This window comes from Apteryx rowi, unplaced genomic scaffold, assembly GCF_003343035.1.
Source record: "Apteryx rowi isolate R43461 unplaced genomic scaffold, aptRow1 scaffold_94, whole genome shotgun sequence".
In the NCBI taxonomy this organism is placed as follows: domain Eukaryota; kingdom Metazoa; phylum Chordata; class Aves; order Apterygiformes; family Apterygidae; genus Apteryx; species Apteryx rowi.
Genome location: NW_020451249.1, coordinates 1585993 through 1612483, shown reverse-complemented (window position 1 = coordinate 1612483; position 26491 = coordinate 1585993). Strand labels below are relative to the sequence as shown.

The following is a 26491-nucleotide window of genomic DNA, read 5'->3' as shown; positions in this document are numbered from 1 at the left end:
ATATTCTAGTTTATCACCTCTCCAGTGCACAACTGCAACTGAAATGCTTCCTTTGCTCTTCATCTATTCTGTGCACGTGCCGTCCCGTCTGTTGCTGCAAGGCAGTGGACTTGCCTTGTGTTCAGCATGCTGAGCTGGCTTCGTCCTCGTTGCTTGAATCTTTAAAGAAGCCGTGTGCATGTACAGCCTGGGTTTTCAAAACTGCAAGTAAAAATGTCAGCTCATATATATATATATATATATATATATATATATAAAATATATATATATATATTTTTTTTATGCCCATTCCTGCTCTTGTGGCTGACTCAGTTTTGGCTGCCTGCAGTTCTGGTGTCTGAACTTACTGTATCTCTGTGCAATTAGAGCCTGGTGTCAAATACCGGGAGCCTCTCTCAGGGCAATGCAGCACCCTTGCTGCAGGGGCAAAGCCTTTGGAGTTACATGCAGAAGTTGTGGGCATGAGCAGAGAGCAGCCGGCGGTCTTGTTGAGTCTTGAATTGTGTTTGGACTAATGTCGCTGAAAACCTAAGTGGGAAGGCAAATGGGTGAGCCCCCTTGAGGCAGAACATCATGAACGGAGATCGGGCCGCACGTGGGCCCCGGCGGGCTCTCTCTGACCTGTGCTTTGCTTCCTCCCGTGCAGTCTCCACAACTGTCCTGTGCCAGAAACTGATGGAAGTGGTTCCACAAGAATCATAAGCGGGAAAAGCAGAGACATTCAGCTTGAGGAAACGCACAATATTATTTTAAGACGACACAAGAAGAAAACGCTTCTGATCCCTCGTAAACGAAACCTAGGCGCTGGAGCACCCCGTCAGAGCTGCTTCACGTCTGACGCCATGCCACCTGCTCTGCCTTGCCTCCTCCAGCTCCCCCGTCGCCACCTTTTAGTCTGGCAGACGAGCGACCCTGTGACGAAAAGTTCTTGGTACAAACGTGGGCCAGGACGAGGAATTCCTGCTGGCAACTTCGAAGGGGTCCAGCGTGTCTGGCAGCAGGGAGTCCCATCAGCCTGTGTGTGTGTGATGTTGAGGGCTGTACTTCAGTTCTGTGTAGGCTTATTCGTTTTGTTTTGTAAAGCTAAAGTTAGCAATGAGCTGCGTATCCTCAGGGCTGTGGCGGAACTGCTTACAGACACAATTTTAGCGTTGCCAGCCTAACGAATGGGCCAGCGTCAGGGGCTGGGATTGCGCACCGTAACGCGACTGCAGGGCGATCCTGAGTCGGGCTCGTCTGACTTACCTGGCCGAGGGAGGTGTTTGAAAAGCAAAGATTGGTAAAAGGCTTTGGCTGATGTTGGCTCAGACACCACACAAATACACACACACTCGTACAAAAATACATGCTGAATGCTTTGGAGTCTGCCCTGAAAGAGCCACTGGCAGTGATTTACGTGAGACAAGGCAGAGCAGAATTAGTGTTGCAGAAAGGGTGCATGGGGGCCACGTTTGACTTTCAGTCTGTTCCTGAAAAGAGCACTCTGGGTCCCCTTCAGCTGCCTGGCATTTAGCTCTTAGGTCCAAGCCATTTCCCTGTTATTGAGCTGCCATCTGGCCGGTTCTCCTGGGTCGCTCTTTACCAGAACGCCCCCCTCGCAGCCCTGGGAATTAGCACGAGTGGCAGGTACAGGCCTAAGGGTGGAGCTCCACCTGGTAAACCCAGGGAACTGCAAGTAGCAGAAGGCCAGGTCCTTGGATTGCTCATTCCATGTTTTTCTGTAGACTGGCTGCCATCCATCATGGGATGGGCACCGTGTCGCTCTCCAAATGGCCCTGCTCATAGCTCTCAGCATGTTTGATGATCGCCCCCAAATCAATCATAAAGAGAAAGGGTGGCTGGGGTTGTCCTTGCTCATTCCCTGGGGTCTGTCTGTGACCTGACTGTCACCATGCCCTTCATTATGCTGTGTTTCTTTTAGTAGGTGCAGGGGAGAGGGGACCAACCAGGTCTGGGGGTGGCAGGCGGTGACAGATGTCCCTGGATGGCCGGAGCCTCGCTTTGCTGTCACTCTGCTGCGGATGGTCTGTTTTGCTCTTTGCTCTAAGCAGCAGGGCACTGGAGGCCTGTTCCTCCTCCGCGCAAAACTGCAGCATCAGGTTCTGCTGGGCTAGCAGGAGATCCCCCGCGGACAGCCTGCCCTTCGGGGAGTGCGAGCCGTGATCTGCCAGTGAAAGCTTGTTTTGCTGTCGTGGGTGGCTGCAGTCCTGTCCCCTAAGCCCACCCAGAATTCCTGGGCTCACAAGTGGAGCAGCTTTGCCTCTTCTTCCCAGGCGGTCACAGCTGTCCTCTTAGGAATGCGTTGCTTTATTTGGTCAAAAGTATCACCTTTTAGGCAAAAGTGCAGTTCTTCAACAATTGTTCATAATGGCTCTGCACTCAAGGTGATCGTTAATTGGAAATCAAAAGCATCTTTTCCCTGCGAGTGAGGTGCACTAGTCTGCTACAAATCTTCGCGCTTGTGCGTTAGAAAATGGGTTGTTGAACTTTCTCTTCAGTATTTTTGTGAACTGTGTGGTTTGGAAGCCAGGATCCTCCAAGAGTTAATGCTTTGTACTGGATTCTCCTCTTAGCATAGAACCATTTTGGAAGAAGAGGCATTAAGGATACCAACGGTACCAGCTAGTACTCTGTCCTTTTAGCAAAAAGAATTTGCGTTAATAGTAGGCGGCAGCTTCTCTTCAAGTGCGTGTGACAATGACCATGGTTAAATCAACAATTTACTATGAGCAGCTATTTGTTATTGCTCCACCAGCCACACATCTTTGCTTTGAGGCAGCGTAGGAGGAAGAGGTGACACAATCATTGCGCGGAAACCTTTGCTGTCAGTCGCTTATTCCATGGCAGTGCAGTGTGGAGATGCCCAAGCCAGCTCAGGTGCCACTTTAGCTGCGTTAGCATAGAGCTCTGCTTGAGCTAAGTTAACCTGCGGAGAATCACAGCTGGTTTGGGTATCTCTGCAGTGCAAAAGTACCCAAAGCTATGGCCAGTGTGTGGCTGTTCAGGGACCTATGTGCAATGAGCTGGAGCATCTCAGATCCAGTGCCTGTGGAGAGGCATTTGTATAAATAAGGTCATGAACTATAAAACCTGAAACAGATTTTCCCTTCTTAGAGGGAATCCTCTTCCAGCTGAAGGCTGAGTTGTTTTGACAGGGTAGCAATGGGAGGTCACTACCTATGCTGGACTTGTTTCTTGGACAGAAAACCTCAGTCTGTCACCTTCCACTCCATCTGTAGTTGCCTGGCTGTAATATTCTCAGGACCGGTTTGCCTGCAGGGCCTGGGTTGAACTTGGGGGCTCCCAGTGCTAATATATACCAGCAGAATTAGTTGTGAGGCAAAGGAAAAGGATTTTTTCTTTCAGCCACCTCAATCTAATGCAAATTAGCACTCAAGTCCAAACCACAGAGAGCTCAGAAATCGGTCCAAGTCTCCCTAAGGCGTGGGGGATGCTTGGTTTGGACACATCTTTGAGTTTCATCATTGATGAAGAACATCACCAAATGATATCCTCTTGATGAACCTTTCACAATGGTTTTAAAAAGGAGGTATCACACTGAGAATTATTTTTTTATAAACTGATCTTAATTAAATCCTTAACCTGCTTGCTTGCTTATTAAGAACTTTCCTTCATTATTTTCCACTTGCTGCTGAAGATTTTTTGTATTAACCTGCTGGCTCTGGCATTTACATCACAACGTTTCATAGTGATATCGCCATCGTTTCTGTGGCAATAGCCTTATAGGAAAAAACTGAACCAGGTACCAGCACAGAATCACATAAACGTTGCATTTGGAAAGCCGCAAATCTCAGTCTGCCTTAGGACAAAGTTCGCCTTTCAAAAACCTGATTTCTTTTATCCCCAATTCATGGACCCCACAGTCTCCCCCCCCTCCCTTTTTTTTTTCTTCTGGATATTAGATCGTGAGTAAAGGGGTAAAACTGGTGGAATTTCATTTCAAAAAGAAAACACAACTAAAGCAGTTTCTGCGATGGATGAAATTGCTGCTAATGATACTGATGCTGCTAACAGCATTTGTGGTCTACCGCAAAAGCTTATAACAGTTGCATCAGAGAACAGCAGTATCTGCAGCCTTCCAAGGCTCGTCATGTTAAGCTCAATTTTGGTATGGAAAAAGAGAGAATGCATCATAATTTAAGACCTCTTTGCTGCTTGTTCTTCCCCAAAGTGGAATGAGATGTGTCACTGAGGGAGAGGCAGCAGTAGAGAATTCACAGAAAATTCCTCATCGTCCCCAGAACTGGATGTGGGGTTTTTCTGTTGCTTTTCGGTTTCATTGTTCTACTTTTGAGCCTGTGATCACCCTGTCGTAAGCTCCGTACAACCCACCCAGAGAGATGAACCCTTCCTGCAAAGGGCACACGCAACAACAGTGCACATGAGTTTGCTTTCGTAGAATAGCAGCTCTGGTTTAATGAGGTACCTTGTGAACATTTTCATCTTATTGTATTCCGCAAATACGGCCCTGAGCCCACCGTAGTTTCCGTGTCAGTAGAGCCGTGGGTCTGTGGTTGTCGAGCGCTGTGGTGTGTATTTCTGCAAGTGATTGCTGTGCTCGCAGTAGTCAGCTGGTCCCTGTACTAACCCCGCTCACAGTTACCACTCTTCTTTGTGATGCAGCTTGTTTTTAAGTATTTAAAGTCCCAGAAAGTCAGTTGTAGTGGATATTCATGGCATAGCATCCCCCGGGAATCCCTGAAGCAGTGTGGAAGGGGTGCGCGTGAGCCGATGGACGTGCTCTTCCGTCCCTGCTGCGATTCCTCTGCCTGAATTCGAAACCTTTCCAGAGGGAGAGGAGAACCAGCCCTGCTCCAACCCTGCAAAATACTTCGGGGGGGGGGGGGTGTCTGATGCCAGCAGTGAGACAGCAAACGGTGTCCGTGCTGACTGCAGCTCAGCATACGTTCTAGAGGGCAGGTAAAATACAGAGAATATCTTTTCTTTAGAGTCATCCTGGCTGGATTTTTTTTTTTTTTTTTTTTAAGTTTCCTGCAGTATTTGCAGTGTTTTCAGTCTCAGATATTGTCTCCTGGTAAACATACTTTTGTTTTTTATGGCACCCTCAGTGGATACTAAGTTCAAAGGGACTCTGCACTTTTGAACAAACTTTAAAGATCCTCCCACTGGGTTGAAATTCTCATGCAATGGCTTTGTTGTTGTTTTCCGGTTGCTGTCGCTGCAGGCGGCTGAGGCAGGAGCACAAATCCAGCTCCTCGGAGCGGCTCCTATGCTCTTAGTTTGCCTCGGCTGCGGGGCTGCGACGTGGGGGGAAACAGGGCCCTCACGGAGAGCCGAGGTTAAGCAAAGCTCTTCCCGACGGACACGGTTTCCCAGCCCACGTCAGTGCTGCAGGAGAGCGGGGTTGCATCTGCGTTGGTGGTAGAGTCTGGGCCTCGCTCTCCAGGGATTGCCGGGAACGTTTCCTCTCCGTCTGCGAAGGCACCTGTGCCTTTAACCGAGGCTACAGCGTTCTCAGGCTGTAATTAAAAACAAAAAACAAAGGAAAGGAAAGAAGGAAACAAAAAGTCAAATGTTCTCATTACACGACGCTCTGGGTGCTTGGGGCTCTTCTTGTGGGACACCAGCTTTTTCCACCAACCAGTTGTGTAACTCCATTTCTAATGACATCAAAAGGGAAGGCCAAGAACTGCTAGACCATTAAGATACTGGTAATTTAAAACCGACTGAAACAATATTTCATACTGGAGCTTAAGAAAGGGCAGCCCGGGGGTGAAGCAGGGTCGGTTCCCTCCGGGATGTGCGCTGAGGTTTGCCAACACCGCGGCCTTGGCAGAGCCCTCCGCGCTGAATCGCAGCCTTGTGTTTGCCCTGGGAGCCCCGCAAGCGTCTCCGGCTGTGGGAAAGGGACGGCGAGCCTGGAGCCCACGGCACGCCGTCTCCTTGCGGAGATGGAAATTTCTCTCCTCGACCCTGCCGCCCGCGCAAGGGCAGCCTGCGAGGCTGAGAGATGCTCCAGGGGCTTTCCATTTTTGGTGGCTTCTCAAGGGGTTGCCGCTGTCCAGCCCTACGCCGGCTTTGCCCGTACTTGAGAAGTTTCTTCCCAGTTTACACTGCCTGAACTGGAATGAGCAGCTGGGGGGGAGCGTGCGTGTACACTGGACGCTGCTGGGACGCACCGCTGCGGGTCCACAAGGTCACACTGAGCAGGCTGGGAGGAGGCAGCGGGGCTGACGGTTCTGCTGACGGTTCTGCTGCCGGCACCGTGCGCTGGACCAGCGCTCTTGACCGCGGGACGTAGCACTCGGAAGCACCGCTAGGGTTAGGTAGCCCCGTAGGGAGCCGATGTTCAGAGGATTATCGCTTTGCTTTTAGCCCCGTTCCTTGCGTGAGAAGGGGTGTTACTTCCTCCAGCTGTTGAAGTGTTAATGAGAAAAAATATTTTTTTAAATATCGAATTAATTTTTAAACGGCCTAAAAGAGACTTTATATCTACACCTAAATTATTCCTGTCGGGTGACATTCATCTCAGCACAGGGCCCTCCGTAAGGTCTTGGGTGCCATCCCCAGCCCCAGCTAGCGGGACGTGGCGCTGCAGGGCTTGTCTGGGTCTCCTGCACCGAGACGAATTTCACACGTAGGGAAGATCCTTATTTGTTCTGAGGACAGCGTGAGGTCCGTGTCCCACCTAAAACCTTTCAAGGGGAGAGCTTTAAGTGGTGCACCGACCTTGTGCTGGCCCACAGAACAAAAGCCGGGTGAATTCACATGTAGTGAATAATCTGACTTTTCAGAGATATCTTTCTTCTAAAGTTAGTACTTTCGTTGTTTTTTTTTAACACAAAAAAAGATCTTAACATGCAGAAGAAAATCTAGATCTGATTTACAATTTTGTTATATTTGGTTGCTTTAAAAATATTTTACTAATTTAAATGTTGCTGTAGATGACACTCTATTTATTTTAAGGGGTAAATATCTTTTAGTCTTAATACTTCTACAGTAAGCGCTGTCTATTTACAATGTTTGTGTTCCTGTCGACACAGCTATTCCACAACTGACCTGTGCTGGTCAGCCAGTAGTAACTTAATCAAATTGCCTTGTAAAACAAGATGTCTACTGCAGTGTATTTTTTTCTAGTATTTCTTGATTCTTTTATGTCTGTGGTTAACAAATCTGTTAAATGTTTGGGTTGTTTTATGTTTTGGGTTTTTTGTTTTTGTTTTTTAAACAAAGAAAGCTGAATTACAACTCGCTTGTTGCTGGTCTTTGCCTCAAAAACTTTCATTTCACAAAAAGTTGCCTTGTGTGTCCTGCCTCCACCAGCTCGCCATACGAGGACCCGGGGCCGGGATTTCTGAACGTTCCTCTTGCAGACAAGTGCAGGTTTAGATGCACAGCATAGCAATGAGAGCAGCCTTCCTGCATCACTGTCCTCTCCTGGAGGGATGCAGCTCCCTTGTCAACTCCAAGTTACAGTTTCTGGTTTTGCATGTGTCAAAACTAAGAAAACTAAGGCGATGTGAACCTGGGTGAGCTTGGTGCTAGAGATGAGAAGACAGGTACCCTGATTCCCGGGGCACGTCTGTGTGCTTAGATGATGGAGATGTTGGTCATGAACTCATTCATACCGTGCTGCTGATACACGAGATCTGCAGCCAAAAGAAGTGTCTAACAGCAGAAAGGTATCAAAAGTTCATAAGGGGAAGGTGATCCTCCGCTGGGTTTCCCTCTGCTCCTCGGCACTTCCAGCTGGGTGGTGGCTTTGTGTCCCTCTACATGGGAGAGGTGGCTCTAGCTGTAAGGACTGTAGCTAACAGGAGCAGGCGGCGTGGGTAGGAATAAGAAAGGTGGCATTGTGAGAGTGGCACTGGTGGGAGTACGGGTGGCAGAGCTCAGAAGGCATCTAGACCATCTCTTAGGGAGAAAGAAGAGCTAAATAAGCTAACGATACCAATGCAAAGCAATGAGTCTCAGCAGATTTCAAACCTAAAGGAGATGATGGTACTTTTGACCCACACCACCACCAAGAAAAAATGGGCATGAAATGCTGATGCAGATTAGAAGACTGCAAACCCGGTAGTGAAGGGAGACGTCAGTGATACCTACAAAGGCTGAATAGATGTCCTACGCAAATGTGATACTGCGTTTTTAGGCAGTACAGTCAGCTGATTTCTGGAACAATTAAGGGATTCACAAGAAAGAGGCAATTCTTGATTTAGTCTTGAGCATTGTGGCTGTTTCAGAATGTAGCCCTTGAAGAGAGAATCTGTGGCGTTATATCTTCAAGTCTCACATCCTTTTAAGACCAAAATCAGCTACCACAGTAGCATTTAACCTCAGATATGTATACATAACTATATACATGAGGAAGTTCGAGATGCAAAAATGAAAATGCAGTTACAAGAGTAAAATATGCAACAGGAACCACAGAGACTCTTTAATATTTTATTAAAGACTCTTAGTAGAGGTATTAGAGTAATCTAAGAAAAACATCTCTAAAAGCCAGCATGGCTAAACAGCAGAATAGTGTGCTATTCTAATTTAAAATAGAACATTCAAACAGTGACAGCTGTGGCCAAACAAGGAAAACAGAAGAGGGAATAAACTCTGGCAAATTCAATATAAAACCTCAATAAGACAAGTGAAAAATTATACTCACAAGTGACATGCTAAAGGCAGAAGGAGGAGAAGGATGCTGAAACCTGCAGGAAGCCTGCCAGAGAAACGGGGGCCCCAGCCTTACACTTCAAAGTGTAAAATACAGATAAGGCAGTAGCAGAGAAACTAAATGAGATATGTGGACCCATATTCACTACAGGGTTGCTTGGAGAAGTTCCTGTGCTGGAGCCTTTCTTCACAAGGAGCAAGCCCGAGGGCCTGCTGCCAGATGAAGCATCATGTTTTAGAGCAAAGCCCCAGGTCAGAGGGACTCAAGAGTCCCAAAGGGCCCTGGATCAGACTGCCAAACACACCGTGGTGTGTGCAACCCGCCCTATAACACGGCAGCGATGCCTCTGGTGTGGGAGGTGGCGGGCAGGATGCTAGTCCAGGTTAATGATCCCAGATCGGTGGCGAGAAGCAGAGACATGCAGAAGAGCATCCTGGGGAGAAACAGCACAGGGGAAACAGCGTTCCTATGGGGGAATGGGGCTTCACCAGTTTTTGGGAGGGAGAAAACACTGAAAAAAATAGTTTAATAATGGAGGGAGATGGTCTGCAGAGCATCCCTATGGATTTTTTTCCTCAGTTCAGGCCAGTTCAGCACACACGATCTGGAAAATGAGGTGGACAGCATGGTAAAGGCTCCTGAAGACACGGCATTTTTCAGGCTCATCAAGTATAAAGCTGATAGCAATGAGGGATTTCCTGGCAGGGCACTAAAACTGCAGATGATAAGGCTTATAGTAGGAATTATTAGGCCAAGAAGTGAGAACGAAACAGAAAAAATGCAATGCCACTCCATACCTCTGCGTCGAGCACCGTGAGTGGCTCTGGTCGCCCCAGCTCAGCGCCAGGCGTTTGCAGGGCAGCAGCGGAGGCAGAGTCGGACAGGACTCACTGTCGCACAAGAACCGAGCGAGCAGCCAGGCGGCAGGTCTGAAACAAAGGCAGGAAGTATTTTTTCGCACAAGGCAGCATTTATCATGTGCTCAATGTCAGAGGATGTTGTTGAGGCCAAAAGTATGTGCAAGTTCAAAAAGAGATCAGATAAAAGCGTTATTAAGCGCAACAGTCCTGATGCAGCCTCTGGCTCAAGGAGCCCTAAATATTTGTGTTCCCAAGGCTGGAAGGACAGGCCTGGGAAGGGATTAGTCCCTATTTCATATGAGATTTCCCTAAAAGTTCACTACCGACCGCTGCTGGAGACGTGGTCCTTTGGCCTCGCGGTGGCTCTTGGCTCCCTGTGGTTGTCCTTTGTGAACACTCCCAGGGTGCCTGGAGGATAAACGCAGGCTGGAGTTGTCAGGAATGGCACGGGAAAGCCGTCCTTCTGGAAGGCACACAAGCAGGGAGACTGACTTTCTTCCTCCCCAAACCCCCAAATTTGACATTTTTTCCTCCCCCAAAACAAGAGCGCCTGTCTGTTTGAGCGGCACAAAGAGAGGCATGGAGGTCTGCCACCAAAGAAGGAGAGTCCTTGAAACAGCAGGTAGAAATGCTTCTGCAAACTGGAGGGAGGCCCAGCAAAAAGCAATAAAGCCGTTGTTTCTTTGAAGATTTGGGAGAAAGATGAAAGGCACTAAACATGTTTGAGTTGGTAATAAGCCACTAAGAGTGGGGTGTGACACCCGCTGGGAACTGTTTGAAGGGTGCAAACATTAATGAAAGAAAGGAGCTGACGAGGAATTGTGGATAGAGGTAATAAAAGGATCCTCCAAGGCAAATAAATTAATACAAAGATAATGAGATACAGGTATGAAGAAATTTAATAAAAGGAGAATTGACACTGACAAACTTCCTTGCAGCAAAATACACTGGACAACAAAATTGTCCCCTTAAAATTGAAGCAACGGAAGCTCTGCTTGGAAGCCTTTTCTTAAAAGGAGTCGCTAATATTTGAGCTGTTGCACAAGGGAGACTTGAAATAAAGGTCTCTCCATAGAAATAACAAGCTGGAGCAGTCTGTGCAGCACATGCCAGTCTGTCCTGATTTTACTGGAGGCCTATTTAAGGTGTCGGAGATCAGTGACACTGGATCTATAGGAAAATGGGTTTTGTAGATCAGAAGTATGCCTCCAATCCGGTGTTCACTAGACCTTGAAATATAATGGAGCTTTTTTTTTTTCTTTTTTTTTCCAGACACCTATAAGGTTTTTTCCTGCGTATTTCCTGAAATATGCAACTTTTCTGAATGGGAAGGGGTGGGTAGACACTGGCCAGACATGTCTGTTCATTATAAATATTAAAAAAAAAGGGAAAGAGAAGCCCAGTTTCTTTCACTGCTAATACGTTCCCTTCAGCTTCTCTCCATCCTCCTCCGAAGGACCTGCGCGGTCGGGGCCGGCGTTGCCAAGTGCTGGTGCACAGCCTTCGGGACCGGCCAGCCCCTCCTCGAGGCCTTTTGCTCTCCAGAAGACAGTGTGCGAGTGAATAAAGGAGTGGGGGAGGAAGAGCACTGTGCAAAAGGAGAAATCGTGTTTCTCCAGGCATTTCTGAGTGATTTGCAGTGTATGGGTAGAAGGCACGTATTTACGCTGTCTCCGTCTCGCCCTTTCATACTCCACAGAATGCAAACAAGGGTTTTATGAAGACCACCGCTTGGTGCGTTGTTAAACAGCCTGCCGATTAAGCCAGCACATGAAAACTTTCCCAGCTGCCAATCTGCATATTCCCTTCATTGCTAAAATACATGCTAAATCCCGAAGCTAAAATACAACAGACAGGCTAGAGAAAAGAGGCGCCTTGACAACGAGAAAGCAGGACTGGGTGCACATTTGAATTACTACTCAGGATTAGAAAAAAGGGAAGCAAGAAAAGGCAATTCCTCTTAGCCTCAGTTTCTCTCCTAATTTAACTAATTCGTCCTTCAGACCCTGCCCTTCCAGGGCCACTCTGCAAGGCAGGTGCACGTGAAGAGCGCTGCCAGCACCCCATCCCCAAGGGCCACGCTGGAGCCAAGGTCTGCCGGAGCAGAAAACACGCCTGTTGTCATAGAGGCTTGTTAAATATGAGTCTCAGGGAGCTTTTCTCGGGATTGGGGTTAGCTGAAAGCCCTCTCAGCACAATCCAATTACCCGGCGGGGCCCCAGGAGCCGGCGCAGCATCATTAGCGTGGGACTGGCACGGAGTGGGGAGGCAGCCCCCTTCGGACGGAGCCGGCTGGGCACCGGGCGCTGGGCGGGTGTCAGGGCGCGGGACGATGCCGGAGATACTGGCCAACGACAGGAACAGGCAGGATGGCACATTACCTCTTCTAAGAGAAACAATTCCTTTTTTTATATTAGGAGCTCTTTTTCAACGCCTCCTTTTTCAGCGGGTTTCCTGCCTCCCCTTTGCAGCCCTGGGAATGAGCACTGAAGGGATGGGGATGGTAATGCCACTCGTGGGGGGCCACCGCCTGCCCCCGCAGTCCCCCGATGCCCCTTCCTCCTCCCCCAGCTCGGCAGAAGGCACCAGGGGCCTCCGGGTTGGGATTTCTCTGCACAGACACCTGCTCAGCCAAGCCTGGGGCCCGAGGTGCAGTTGCTGCTCTGGAGCAATCTTCCGGGGCTCTTGGCGAGCCTAAAAAGCAGCGTTAATGGGATAAACTTTTTTCACAGAATTCAGAGGATGGACACAGGTTGCAAGGGTGCCTTGGTGGGTAGAGACGTATTTATGTCTTGCTGCCTCCGAGCTGACCAGTGTTTTCAGTTAAGGGCTCGGACAAGCAGAGCAGGCGGCCTCTAACTTTGAACGCCGCTAGTGGAAGTGTCAAAGGTCTCTGTACGGGTTTTGCCTCTGCCTCTTCTGCCTGCACACGGTGCTAGGTCCTTCGCACGATTTGAAGAAGGCTTTGAGCAAGTATCATGAAAGAACACTTCAGACTTGTGAACATGCTGCACTATCTGTAATAGCATCACATTACGAATCTTGTAGGCGCCAGGACAGTCAACAGCATTATCAGAAAAATGACTAATAATAACAAAATACACAGAGCTCCATGCACGCTATGGGCCATTAAGTAAACTATAAGGAAGTGGCAAGATGCCTATAAAAATCCTAAAAGCTTAATCACATGGTGCGAATGTGAATGCGTTCTTCTCTGGACAAGTTTTACGGCTGATTCGGGCAGTTGAGCGAGGAGCCTGGCTCCAGCTCCCAGTGAGGTCGCTTATGCTCGAGCTTGTTTGGAGAAGCAAAGGCTCCCGGCCTCTCCCAGTGTGGCCTCACCGCATTGCACAACTGCTGCGTGCTCCACGGGCAAGAGCGCCCGGCCCCGCAGCGCTGCGGAGAGCTCGCTCCGCTTCGCCTTTGGCTTCGGAGCTCCTAAGTCAGGTCTGGGCATCTCAGGTATTCAGGAGGCTTGTCGGCGTAACGAGCGGCGCGGAGGTGCTGCTGCACGTTCTATCTCAGAGCAGCGTTGCTGCAAAGACATCACATCAGTTAAAAGAAAAAAAAACATGTCCAGAGGGGCTGTGTTACCTCTGCCAGGGCAAGGGCAGACGGGGAGACTCCTGCTCAGCTGCAAAGTTCGGTGTGGTAAAGGATATGCAAAACACACTCAAGCCTGCAAGGACTTGAAATCAGGTTGCTGCTAGCCCGGGCTTTCATTAAACAAAAGTCAGCAGACCAAATGTGTGTAGATAATAATAATAAAAAAGTCAGTACAAATAATCTTTCTGCATCAAGTCTTGAGAAAATCAAGCTGAACGTTTTGGGGTTGTATCAACGGCAGTTGGCAAAGCAGTTTTGCAATCACAGGGAGCTCTGGCCAAAAAAAAAAAAAAGTGCAAGGGAGAGCTCAACTTGCAGATGTTACTGCAAGGAGCAAAAAGGAAGTCTGGCCTCTGTAGCCCACCCTGTCCTCACCCTCCGTTGGGCACTGACAACCACAAAAGGTTGCTGCAAGTTACTCTGAGACATGAGCACTGCTTTGGACTTTGTCTCTTTCTCTTTCTTTCTTTCTTTTCTTTCTTTCTCTTTCTTTCTTTCTTTCTTATTTCATGCCTTCTGGCTAGTCAGGCAGAGCTCAGGCCTGGCTGGGTCACGAGTTGAGGAGGGGAGTTCAGAAATCAACTCTCCAGGTTGGGGGTGATGTGGGGGCTTCATCTGCACCTCCAAAGAGCCCACCGAGGCCAGCTGGTCCAGCTGGGGCTTGCATGGGGGCGGACTGCACGACTCAGCCCCCTTCCAGGACAGCTGGATGGCACGCTACAGGAAAATGGGCAAAAATCAGCATCTCCTTTTACTGCTCGTTCTGGTCCCGCTGTCGCCAGCCTGCGGCCCTGCCACGCGCAGCAGCGCTTGCTCCTGGGGCCGCAGCGCCAGGCTGTGTTGACTTTGCTGCAGCTCATTGCTGCAGTTCATCCTCTGGTAGCACAGTGTTCTCATCACCTCGGAGGGTGTCTCATGGAAGCAAAAATGATGGATCTGAGATTTTTACAGGGTTTTCCAAATGTCCTAATGAACTCCAGGCGTTGTCGGGCTGGAAATGCTTGTGCTGGGCTGCGCTCCCTGCCTTTAACTGCAATTTCCTTACATTGCTGTGCTGCTTGTACGTCTGCAGCATTTGCTCCTGCTAAATGGCATTTAGCCATTTGCCAACTTTATGTTGCATTAGAAAAATTCTAGATAAACAAAGTTGGGCTTTCCACAATGTAAAGAGTTTAAGCTCTCACGTGATATATTTGGTTGCGCAATTACTGCAAAAATCAGCATTGGATATAGACAGCGTGATCACAGGGTGAGAACAGGAACCCAAAAAAGCAGCTGAATGGAAAAGTCTGGGCTGACTAGCCGTTAATTGGACAGTCCTTGCTCAGGTGAAGAAAATAATCATTTAAAAATAAAAATGCCAGCTCCTAGAAGGAAGCCATTAAAAGCCACAGTAATCCAAGTGCGGATCAGACCCTCTGGGTAACAGAAAATTACTACTGCTGGTCACATTCTTTTCATTAGAAGGAACATTTGTGGATGGAAAAATCCTTTTGTTTCTCTGTTTAGAATTTACTTATTTACATTTGGTTTTGTCATACATCTCTAATGTTTCCTAGAAAAAGCCAGAGGCCTGGCATAACCCAGTTCAGAAAGCCTGCAAGCCCCAAACTTCTCCAGCTTGTTTTAGTTTCCAGGTTTGGTTAATACTTCAAATTAAAACATGGAAAACTTAACCAAAAATCATCTGTCTTTCTTCCAGGGTCTTATGCAGCTTCTGAGCAAGTGCTATCACTGCTAAGCAAAGGTTAAACAGGTTTTGTCTGTCTTATTCATTAAACCAAATTTGAGAGAACCTCCTGCACCCAAGTCAAATGGGATAAAAACAAAATCTTGCAAAATATTCTTTCCTGTCATTGTCTGGGCCAAATCCTGCCTGGGTTTCTTTCCTGCCCTGAGCGTAGAAAAATGAGCCTGCAAAACCACTTTTACACCTGCCTAATCCCGGCCATAGGCTTGCAGCCGCTTCGGTTGCTCATGCAACACACAGGTTGTTGCATCAGAAGAAAACAGCAGGAGCCATTTCGCGGCCTGCCAGGGCTACTGGAAAGCGTCGCCAGATACACAGCTCTGGCTCTCCTTCCCCCGAAACTCAGCGGGGGAAACTCTGCTCCCCCCTTGCAGGGGGCCCTTTTTGCAGGAAAGGAGCCTTTTACCTAGCGAAGCACTAAGAGGCTGTTCAGCGCAGAGCAGTAACGGCGTAGGACAACCTGGCTGTTTCACTACGGAATGAGATTCCCTGCAGAAATATGATTTACTACAACTATCAAGTGACTAAACCACCTGCGTGTTGTGGCCTGATCTCTGCCTGTGCGCTGGGGAAAAGGCTTCAGCCTGAAAGCGTTTGGATACTGAAGCCAGCTCTGTCGATTCATGCAGTTGGTTAGGCGGTGAAGGATGCTTTTATTTGATTTTCCTTGCCCTTATTAAACAGATTCCAAGCTTTCTGTGGAGCTGCACACCCTCTGTCATGTGCTACAGTCACGCCAGGCCCGGGGGAAACTCGTCTCCCACCCTTCATTGAGAGAACAGCAGAGAGATGAAAGGGTGGGTTAATGAAATAATCTCAAGCCTGGATAACTCCAGCCAGGTGTCACGGAAACAGGGCATGGGAAGAGACGAGGAACTGGAGACAATTATACAGAGAGAAAAAGTTGACACGGAGTGAAAAGGGGATCTAGATCCTCCATCAGATCAAAGAGTAAAAGGCGTGTTGGGAAGAACTTGCCTGCCAGGTGTATTTTGGCTGTTTTGGAGGAGGCTGCTGGGGACAGGGCAGGCGGAGGAGCGTTAGCAGGGAGCAGGAAGATGCTGGCAATACTCCCAGTATAAATAACCCAGGGGGTGGCAGAGGGAGTTGGGCCACGACCCTTCAGCTTGGACTGCAGCGCCTCGGAAAGTGAAGCGCTCTGGATGCTGCCCCTCAGCAGCCAACGCAGCCAACCCCTCCCGGGTGGCTTGGTTAAAGTTTCCCAGGTTTTTAGGCCCACAAAGTTGCCTCCCTGGGGCTAAAGGATGTTCCCTACCCAGGCTTGGAGAGGTTCCCCTTGCAGCCTCGGGCACAGGCGGCTGCTCAGCTCGCTGTCTCCCCAGACAAATAACCACCAGCTTGTTCCAACCCCGCTAGCCTCCAGGTGCAGTGGAGAAAGGTGAGGGATTTGGTGGGAAGGAGGAACGCCAGTGCCAGCCCATGCCTGCCTCCAACTGAGCCCTCTGCCAGACAAGTCCGTGCCTGGGGAGAGCCGCCAGCCCCTCCAGGCAGCTGCTGTGCACTTCAGAGCATCGCAAAATCACTTTGCTACTTGTTTGCCTGCACTGACAGAAAACTATAGCACAGTTCATGTGAGCCAACAGCTCGGTACAGAAGAACTGACCTTCCTGGCAGACCCGTGTGCTGCAACTGTAGATGAATGTGGTGTTTTGAGCCCAGAGAAGAGAGGAAGACAAGTGCTTTGATTTCAGTGCAGGCAGATTTAGTCTGGAATCAAAGTTTAGCAGGGAAGGGGCTTCCTTTGACTTTTGCCGTTGCTTATATTCCCTAAAAAGTCCATCATCTCTGCGGGGAGGTGGCAGCTGGCTTTCAACCAGTTCTCCTCAACACCCTGCTTGCAGACAGCTTGGAGACACAGTGGCAGACGGGGCTGCTCTTCATCTGCAAGCCAGGCCTGGAAAGAGGAAGGGGAGCAGGGGAGGAGAGGCATTTGGGACTAACCCAAGTGCTCTGCCACACAGAGAAACAAGGTTCGGTTCCCCACATCCAGGCTCCCACTCCCTAGGCAAGACTGCAAGCATTACCAGTGGGGCATTTGGCTCCAGGGAGAGAGCAGCAGGCACTGCCCTGCCCTGCACCCCAAGCTCCACTTAGGAGAGACGCTACTGGACTTCCCACCCCAGCTGCTGTGGGACAAAAGGACTCACAGTCTTGTGTGGGCTGGCCAGCATCTTTAGTTTCATCAAATCTCTCATGTTGTATCTGGAAAGGGGGGAGAGAAAGACCTTTCTAAAACAGAGCTGGCCTTTTGCATGGAAATATAACCACCATTCCAGATGACTGGTGTATGGACAACCTGGGGAAGAGGAATAGCTCCTGGGAGGGCCCACCAGATCAATTCACATGCATCCCACCAACAACCATTTCCTCAGAGCCTCTGCACTGAGTGAGGCTGCACATGAGCTCTTGTGAGCAGCCTGGACTCCGCTGTGAGATTTCTCTGAGCATCCTATCACCCTGCATCATGCCAAACAGCAGACCTTGTTGGCAAAGCTGCTCCGGCAACAAGAAACCACATCTCTCACTGGAGAGCAGCACAGCCTGCCTCTGGCTGGGCAGTGGCCCCAGCTCATTCCTCCTGCAGGTATCGCAAGGTGGAGGGAACGCGTGATAATTTGCCCAATTAGGCAGAGGCCAGAGCAGCTGGTGAGCACTGACGTTTGCAGGGCTGATGGGGACGAGCGAGTCCAGCTGTCAGAGCGGGAAGGAGGTAGTCCTGAAACACAAATGCAACTCTCACTGTGGTTGATGAGGTGGTTGCATCTGCTTCTCCCTTGTACTCCGGATTTTGCAGAGATGCATCCTAGCTGGAACTTGCCAAGAACGTCTCTTGTGTGCCCCAAACAAGACGCACAAGAATGGGCATCCCTCGGCCCATTGGACCCAGGCATCTAGCCACAATCACGCTCCCTCTGTGTGAGGCTGGACTGCTGCTCACCTCAGTCCTGCAATGTGACAGTTTATCTTGTGGGAAATTGGGAAGCTGGACTGAATGTCAATAGCTACCATGGAAACCTGGTTCGTACTCTGGTTTCCTGACAGGTATCACTGCACTGCAAGCAGCAGGTAGCAGAGCAAATATTGGTTTTCAAATGGGAGCTAATTCCCATCTACTTCATCAGCAGAATGGATTATTTGTGTGGCGTGTCAGATTGTTATTCACGTGGTTATCTTAATAACAATGTCGTGCTTTCCATTCAAGCAGCAGATGTTATCATCAGGCAGACAGAGGAAAAAGTCTACTGTGACATATCACCAAGATCTGTCTTTGGTCTTCCTGTGTGACTCTTTTCTTCTAGTAAAAGAAATGACATCACAGATCAGGAAAGAAAACTGTGTGAATTAGAGCGATAGGAAAATTGTTAACGGATATTAGTTCCTTTTGGAATGCAGCTTGAGATTAAAATAAAACTTTTTCTTTATAAAATTGAATCAATGATAGATAAACAGATATGGAACAATCATCTATTACATTATGTCTGCAAAAACACCCTGAAACACGTCCAGAAGTGGATGTTATGTCATCTTGTAAAAAGTAAATCATACTAATTACTAGAGTTTGAATCTACCCAAACACTCGGTACGGGAGAACTGTATCGTGAAAAACTGGCAGGCTTTGTAAATGAGACACTATTTTCTGCTGGATGGAAAAGGAAGTTTTATCCACATTTCATGGTCCCTACATTGCTAACCAGCAATGGCAACAATCCCGTTGCCAGTGATCCAGTGGGGATGTTTGCTGCCCAAACACAGCCGGCATGCCTCCAGGAAGAAGGGATACTCCCCGCTGGCAGCCCCTAACATAGGTGTGGACACCATCCCACGCCACAGACTGTGGGCAGTCCTCGAGCTCAGCCGATTGGCCTCGCTGGTCTCCATCTAATGTGCCAGGAAGTTATGCACCTCTTCCTACAGGAGGGTTCGCATTTGTCCTGTATGTTTTGGGGGATCACAGGGAAGAGTGAGAAAGTAGGACTCTGGGATCAATGCAGCCACGGAGCATGCATCTCTTGTGTCACCTGCTCCACACCTGGTTTCTTGTACCCACCACAGCCAGCATGATCAAACCAATGTGCAGAGCCCATTAGAACAACTCCTTCTCCATGCCCATATAGCTTAATGCTTTAAGAGAATATTTCTGCTCACGAGGGAGCGGTTAATATACCCCAGGTCTACCTTTTTCAGCCAGTGAGAATGAATAAATATTTTCTTTTTCTTTTGCAAAAACACAAGGAATCTTGCCAGGGTCATCATTTCATGAGGGTAAATGTTTAGCATGATAAGAGATATAAAGAGCTATCTTTACAGATGGCCTAACAAAACCTGACTGAACTGGCGTGCGAGAACATACCAAATCTCTCTGCAGTTTATTGCTCAGACCGGTAAAGCCTTGTCAAATCAAGGTGACAGCAGCAGGTAAGGCAGTAAGTAGATAATCTGATCCCAACAGCTGTCACAGCACTAACACGAAAAGCAAGCATCAGTTAGTTGTGGAAAAACTTACCCATCAGACTGGGCTCAGTGGCTTTTTGTGAAGATAAAGCAGAGTTAATTCTATCAACACTGTTGTTATCAGGATTGAGGTGGATGAAAATCAAACATTAAGGGTCAGTCTCTGTCCTTTACCTCTTCAGCTGTAAAAAAATAAAAATAAAAAAATCAGGCATGGGAGAACCATGAGAGATGACCTATGCCTGTCCCTGCTTCAAGGCTGCTCAGCCTGCTCTGACCATCTTGGGCAGATATCTACCTCACATGGTCTTAGAAACATCTTTGGAGATTTCACAGTGGCCCTCCACAGCCTCTCCTCATGTCTCACAAGCCTTCCAGTCAGAAAGTTTTTGCTAATGTGTAATTAAACCTTTTTTGGTAATATATAAGTAAGCATCCTCGTCCTGACTGGCGTGAGCATGGAGAGCAATGTTTCACATGCTACAGATGACTACGAGGGTTTCCCCCTCTTCTTTTTTCTTCACTAAATAGCCCCACCTCCCTCGATCTTTTCCCAAGGGCTGTGCTCCTGGGCCTAGCAGCAGTCTTCCCGGTCTCCTGGTTGGGCAAGTGAATTTTGTGCCTGCACTACCAAGCAGAGGAGACAGGCTGTGGATTGCATTGAGAGCAGGTTGGCTGAGCCACCCGGATCAGGCTGACGTCTTGCCTTATGAACTGACGAGGAAAAAACGGTGCTTGAGAGCACTTGAATGAGGGCATTGTATGTAGTCTGGTGATTACAACAAAAGCCGGGCTATTCTGCCACGGCCTGCCTTCATATTATTTGTCTCTTTACGCTGGCATTTCGCTCCCCATTAAAGTGAAACACACATCTGCTATAAAATATTCTGAGATCCTGTGATGAAAGGGTCTATAACAGGAACAGAGTGTTAGTTAGGTATTAATAGAGCGCTGATTATTTTTAACAAGTGAATATATCTGCCTACCAAGGGAAAACAGGACTGATAACTGTGTCCACTGGCCGGTCCTTTGTGTCCAAGAGAAAGCAGCACCTGCAGACTCACCGTACGTGCCTGCTGGGGTGATGGTGCCCCTCAATACCTGAGCACGGGCTCTTCGGGTTTCTCATGGCAGAATAAACTTCCCTGGGTGAAATGAATGTGCTTGGACTTGTTCTTAAGGCAGATAAAAATACTGGATTAATATTGAGTCCCTGCTGGAACCACTTTCTGTGTCATCTAATTCCTGAGGATTTAAGAAGAGGGAGGCACTACCTGAGTAAGTGAAAGTTGGAGAGACTGAAAAACATAAGATTTCTTTGCCTAAACAACCTCCATTCACTTGAGCACGTTGTGCTCTTGTTCTCCTCACATCCTGAAGCTTGGCCCTGTGCTTGGTCAACTGCTTCCTACTCGTGGGTGATCAGCACCTCTGCAGATGATGCAATTCTTGCACCACGGTGCAGGGAAGGAGCCGGCGCAGGGCCCGTGGCTGCTGAGGAGCTGACATCTGCTGGGACTTGAAAGCTATTACACATCTTACTACATTCCAGTCTGGGTTGCATCAGCCTGAGAATTTGAATAATGGGGGGGAAAATCGGTTGCATACATAAGGGCTGGGGATTTTAAGGTATTTTTGGCTGCTTTTTATTGCTCTTATGAGCAATATGACCTTTCCTTACCAGAACTCATTTCTCACCCCAGTCTTTCTGGGGTTTCTTTCTACTCACTTCTTTTCTAGCTAGTTCACCTTATTCTTTACACTTCTGTTTGGAAATGACAAAGGGGATTCAAAGACATTTGGAGTGCTGTGAATGGGGCTGAGCCACAAATTCTGCACTTTGGACCCAATCTTCCTACAAAATCCTGACTTTGGATCGGGGACCCGGGGACCTGTAGAATGATATTGGCATTTAAAAGGAGTATCTCTGCGTCATCTTTGAACCAAAATGAGTAGAAAAATATCTAAACACATTTATAAATAAAATGGGAATAGAGCAAAACAAGCCTGATGATTTGATATGAAAAAAAAGTTATACTTGATATCAGCCAGACTACATCCCTGATATTGTGAACCTTACTGCTTTACACAGTGAAGATTAAGCATCTCTAAAGAAGCTTAGGTAGCCTAATTAATGGCTCACTAGCCTAATTAATGAAGATCTTAGTGCTTTCTCTAGAGACTGACACGACTGTATTTTGTTGCCCTATCCCTTTTTGCAGGAGGAATACGAAACCCAGGACAGACTTGAAGGCCATCTAACATTTCTGCTTTCTCATTGCCATTCTGGGAATCAGCACACTGTCTCAAGCAGATTTGTGGGGGACGATGTGACAGGAAGACGTGACAATAGATGGACAGAGACTCTGCGTGGTTGCTGGAGTGTTTTAATCAAGAGCAGCTTTAAGGCTGGGCTGGTAAATAGTGCCATGGCTCAGTGACACCAAGGACACCCTACGCACTAGAAATAGCATCATCAAAGCTAGTCTGATGAAACAGCGGAGGCAAAGACCTGTCCCTGTAGGAATCTGTGTGATACGATGTTTGAAAAAGGACAGGCAAAATAAAGCAGTGACACACGCAGAAGAATTCAGCTGCTCTGCAAGGAAGCTTGCAGAGGTTGATTTCTCGAGCATGAGAAGAAGCTCTGGGGGTATGCTGGCTGTTTGAACAGCATTAAAACATTAGTTCTTCCAAAAGTCCTGTCCTCCTGTGCTTACTCATGTACATGTGCATGCGTGCATGCTTCCTGTAAGTTAGTAAAGCCTTTATTTGAAAAAGAATTTCTGGATTCTGGTGCTTATCAGCACGGTGGTAAGTTTGAAAGACACTTTCAGTAAACAGTGGCAACAGGCCTTTCTCACATGGCAGCTGTTCTGGGTGAACAGCGGAAATAACTTCATGGTCTTACGCCGCTGCTCGCTAGGAGAGAAGGTGCCTGCCCAGTGAACAGGATCCCTTGGCAATGCAAGGCAATCAGCATTCACTTGTCATCTTGGTTGGCAGTTTCAGCTGTTTTACACATCCAGAAAGTATATAATCCTGCCAGTACATAGCCACCCTTAAAATGCTGATCAGCCCTTTTGCTGCCGTGAATATTTTGCTACCCTTAGAAAGCTTCTCTAGTCTAGCTTCAAGACTAGAACTGGTGCCTGCAAAAAATGACCGTGTTTTCAGAACTATCTTCCACAAATCAGCCTGGTGTGACACCCAAGAGTGAAGCATTGCAGCTGGAAATGTACATTAATGTTTCCTGGTTTGTATCTACCGGGTGAACATGGGTACCCACACCTCTCAGTCCTGCCTCTTTCACTGTGAGTAGATTCATTAAAAATGAACTAAATACAGCCAGGCCAGGGCAGATTCACATGTATGTAAATGTTGTAATGAGGAACTTAGTTTGATGTGAAAACCAGACTTCTTATTGTAGGCATTAGATGTTGATTTTAGTGCTTAAATGGAAGCACCTGTGTCTAAAAACTAAGAGAGAGGGGAGAGACATGCTTACTCAGTTGCTCTGGATCAGTGGTGGAGATATGCTTGCTCATTTACTGTAGATCAGTGGTGAATTCAGATGAGACTTTACTTCACCATGCCTGTATTTCTTCTTCCAAGTGTTTTCTGTATGTTAGCTGGAACTGCCATCTTATTACTGCCAATGGTACTAATAATTAGTGCTATAACACCAGAGTGGTAGAATGTCCTCAGCTAGAATGCTTAAAATTGCTGCATCACCAATAATGATCAGAAATGTGGATTTCTAAACCACTATCCTGATACTTCTTGCTTTTTAATTTCTTATCTGCAGTTTTATTAGACTTCAAAGACACACACAAAAAAAACCAATGAAACTACACTGGAATGGAGAGAAAGCACTTTCGCTGATTCATGGAGAATTTGTAGCTTCAAGCGTGACAATTTGATGGATTTAGATTGATGTCCCTTGGGATCTCTAGCTGAATAAAGCCATATTTTGTACTTCCCTCCAAGGAAGCCTCTGCCTTCCTCTGCTTCCTCTGTTTTCAAGATATTAAAACACCAATTTCAAAACAGAAAATACAGGAAGCAAATTGAATGGCTATGAGATGCTATCAGCTCCCGGTTATAAACGAGCCTGAACGGAGCAAAGTGCTGTCGCTGGGGCTGCCGCCTCGGTCTGAATTCAGGTGCTGCCGGCATCAGCAGGGGCAGAGGGGCCTCTGCTGGACTGTGAGCACAGCCGGGATCAATTCCTGTCTTTTCAGTACGAGGGATTTTTTTCCAAGTGAGCCTTAGCTATGCACATTGCCGAGACTCTCGGCGGTATTTGTGTTTGGGGCTGAGAGCCTATGAAATGCAGCCACTGAAGACTGGGGGGGCACTTTTCGCCCTTCTTAAGAACTGTGCAGCCTGGTTGTGGTTTTCTCCTCCCTGTTTTGCACGTGCGGAGCAGGAAAGCATTGGCCTGAGCCTGGAGGAGACCGAGGGACCTGGTTTCTGACTTATCACGTGAAGCTCTCCTGCCTGAGGTATACACCACACACCCAGGAAAAATTATTTTCTCTAACTTGTTTTCCTGACATGGCAGAGGGCAAAAACACTACTTAGAGCCTTGAGACTGCTGGATCAAGCTGTTCTCCTTATTCTACTCTTACTTTTATTCTACTCTTTCTCTATAGACGGACTGTGTTGCAGTGGTCTAACACATCATCTCTTCCTAGAATCGCAATGCATTTTTGATTGATTTAGTTACTCTGCTGTCAGCATGTCCTCCTGCTTAATCTGTTTCATTAATTCCTTCCCTGCTACTGGCTTCAGAATGCATTAACATGGGAAAAATAAATCAAGTGTTTGAGCACAAAGAAGACCTATGGGAAAAAGCTTTCGAGCCTTTTCTGAAGCTTCCATGCCTGTTATTCTTTACTTTGCTGATACAGCTGGATTTACCATCCTGTTGAATGAGCATATTCCAGACCGTAAAAAACAACAAAGTAAACCCACGTGCTCTTTGTATAGGTCAGAACTGGAGATGGGCTGCCAGATATAACAGCATAGGACATTTCAGATCAGTAGAATGAAATGTGCAAGCACTGGCAAAGTCAAGCTTATGCTATGTTCCTTATCAGCACACAGTTCGAAACCCCAAAACAAAGCAGAAACAAAACTTGAAACAAAACAAAAATCATACTGTGAAGACATCTGTGCGTGGGAACGTGTGTGTGTGTGCGTGTGTGTGCACGTGTGTGTGTCTGAACTCAGACATGTTTTCGAGTGCACATCTGTCTGCCAGCTGGGTGGATGTTTGTGTGAACGTGTAGGAATACATCCGTGACTGTTGTGTGGGAATGTGGAGTGGCCCTGGGCTTGTGCAGGGTGACAGAAAGCCTGGGAAAAGAGCTTACCTACCTTTTAAGTCAGTTTTGGAGTCGTAAATTTAAGTCTTGGGGCATTGGTACTCTCACACCACAGTCCTCAAACTCATCTACACTGTCAAGGCTTTCACCAGAGCCATTCAAGGAAGATGCATCTTTGAATATCTACCATCATCTCTACAGCAGGACTTTTACATCATGGTGGAGCAGGGGAATATTTCTCCGTGAGAAGTTCATGCCCTGATCCATGCTTATATTGTGCTTTGTATTTTCAAAGTGGAGTGCAAAGTTTTCTTTGTCCTTTCTTCTCCCTTTTTCTTCATATAAGCCATGTGAAACTAGATTCTGCAGTTCAAGAGATCAGAGAACTCACACTAGGACTGTTCTGCCCCATGCAGTTCCCCATGTGGTGGCTAGCTCCAAATGACCCTGAACATCTGAAACTGTACTGAGAAATATGGAAAGTAAAATTTTGAGAATGCAATTGGAGCTCTCAGAGATGGAGATTTCTGTCTGCTCAGTTATGGAAATACCATGAACAATGCAGTGCTGAGAAGGCTGATGCAAACGGGGGCAGGCAGTGTGGAGGTGGTGAAAGACTCCTTACTCCTCCAGTAAACCAACGCCCGTTGAAGACCTCAAGAGCGGGTTTCACAAAGAGGCAGCCTTTTTCATTTCAGAGTCCCTTCAAAAAAACCCCCTTGAGATCTGGCCCAGGGGAATCAGTGACCAAACTGCTGTAGTCATCAGGAGGGGATAGGTTTTCACACGATGGTTTTCTTTTTGAGGTTCAAGACCAAGAAACATCAGGGGGACTTCTCGGCCTGTGCGTAGCACCAGGGAATTCAGCAGGGCTCCTTCAACTTATGTCGACTGAGAAATTGCCCCGTTCACTTGACCTGGTGTCTCCTTAGCTTTCCGTTCACTTCCTGGGCACAAAGAATCGCACGTTGCAGCTTCAGTTGTAACCGCAATGTTTTCAGGATTACCAGACAAACAAACTCTTGGTCAGGATGTACATTGTTTGCAACCTCAAAATATTTTCCCAGCTCTTCCCCTCCCTCTTCATGCTTTGGGGTTGTGTTTCCAAGATCTGAGGTTGCAGTGTAGGCAGATGCTCAAAACGTAGGAACTGTCCTGCGATTTCCACAGCAGGTACTTAAATACTTGGGTTAACTCTGCTGGCATTGAGCTATAACTTTACTGGTTATCCTCGAGGGTTTGGATTAGGAAGTGGGTTGGACAGTGGTGAAAAGCACCTTGCCTCCAGGCAACGCAGGCTTTTGTTAGAGTTTACGGAAAACATAATAATTGTACTACTTCTCTGGAAGTGAGAAACAATCACAAAAGCAATTTTGAAGTGCAATGGGATGAAAGGAAACTCAGTGCAAAGCTGTATTTAAACCTGAGCAATATTTACAGCGCACACACCAGTTATGTTCTCACAGTCCCTGTTTCTCCAATAGTTCTACCCGGGCTCAGCATCAGCATGAAACAAACGTGTAAAAAGCCAAATAATCGCTATTCTGTCTCCACCGTGGAGGGATCACTACTGTGCAATCACCCGGTGTCCTCTCACAGCGCCCACAGTCTCCTGGCAGCTTCCCGAAACCTCAGGCCTTTGTGAGACCCGCCCCAAAAAACCCACGTTCCCAAAACTTGGCGGCTGGAAAGGCTCCGTGGCAGGAGGCCGGGTGGAAATCCGTCCCTTGCCCGGTGCTGTCAGCCAGAGATTCATTTCCATCCCTACGCGGGGCCTTGCCAGGCCCGGCTCACCCTCTGGGAGCCTGGAGGTGCTCCG

The 26491-nt window shown here is 47.7% G+C and overlaps 1 protein-coding gene across 1 annotated transcript in view; it reads left to right on the top strand.

Annotated features, from left to right (window-relative positions):
- The window catches only part of SLC7A5 (solute carrier family 7 member 5), a 43218-nt gene extending 35973 nt beyond the window's left edge, over positions 1-7245 (top strand). The window contains exon 10 of the mRNA XM_026092093.1: positions 647-7245. Coding sequence (XP_025947878.1) covers positions 647-702 — 56 coding nt within the window. The 3' untranslated portion in view covers positions 703-7245. The remainder of the gene's footprint in view (positions 1-646) is intronic.
- The last annotated feature ends 19246 nt before the right edge of the window (positions 7246-26491 follow it).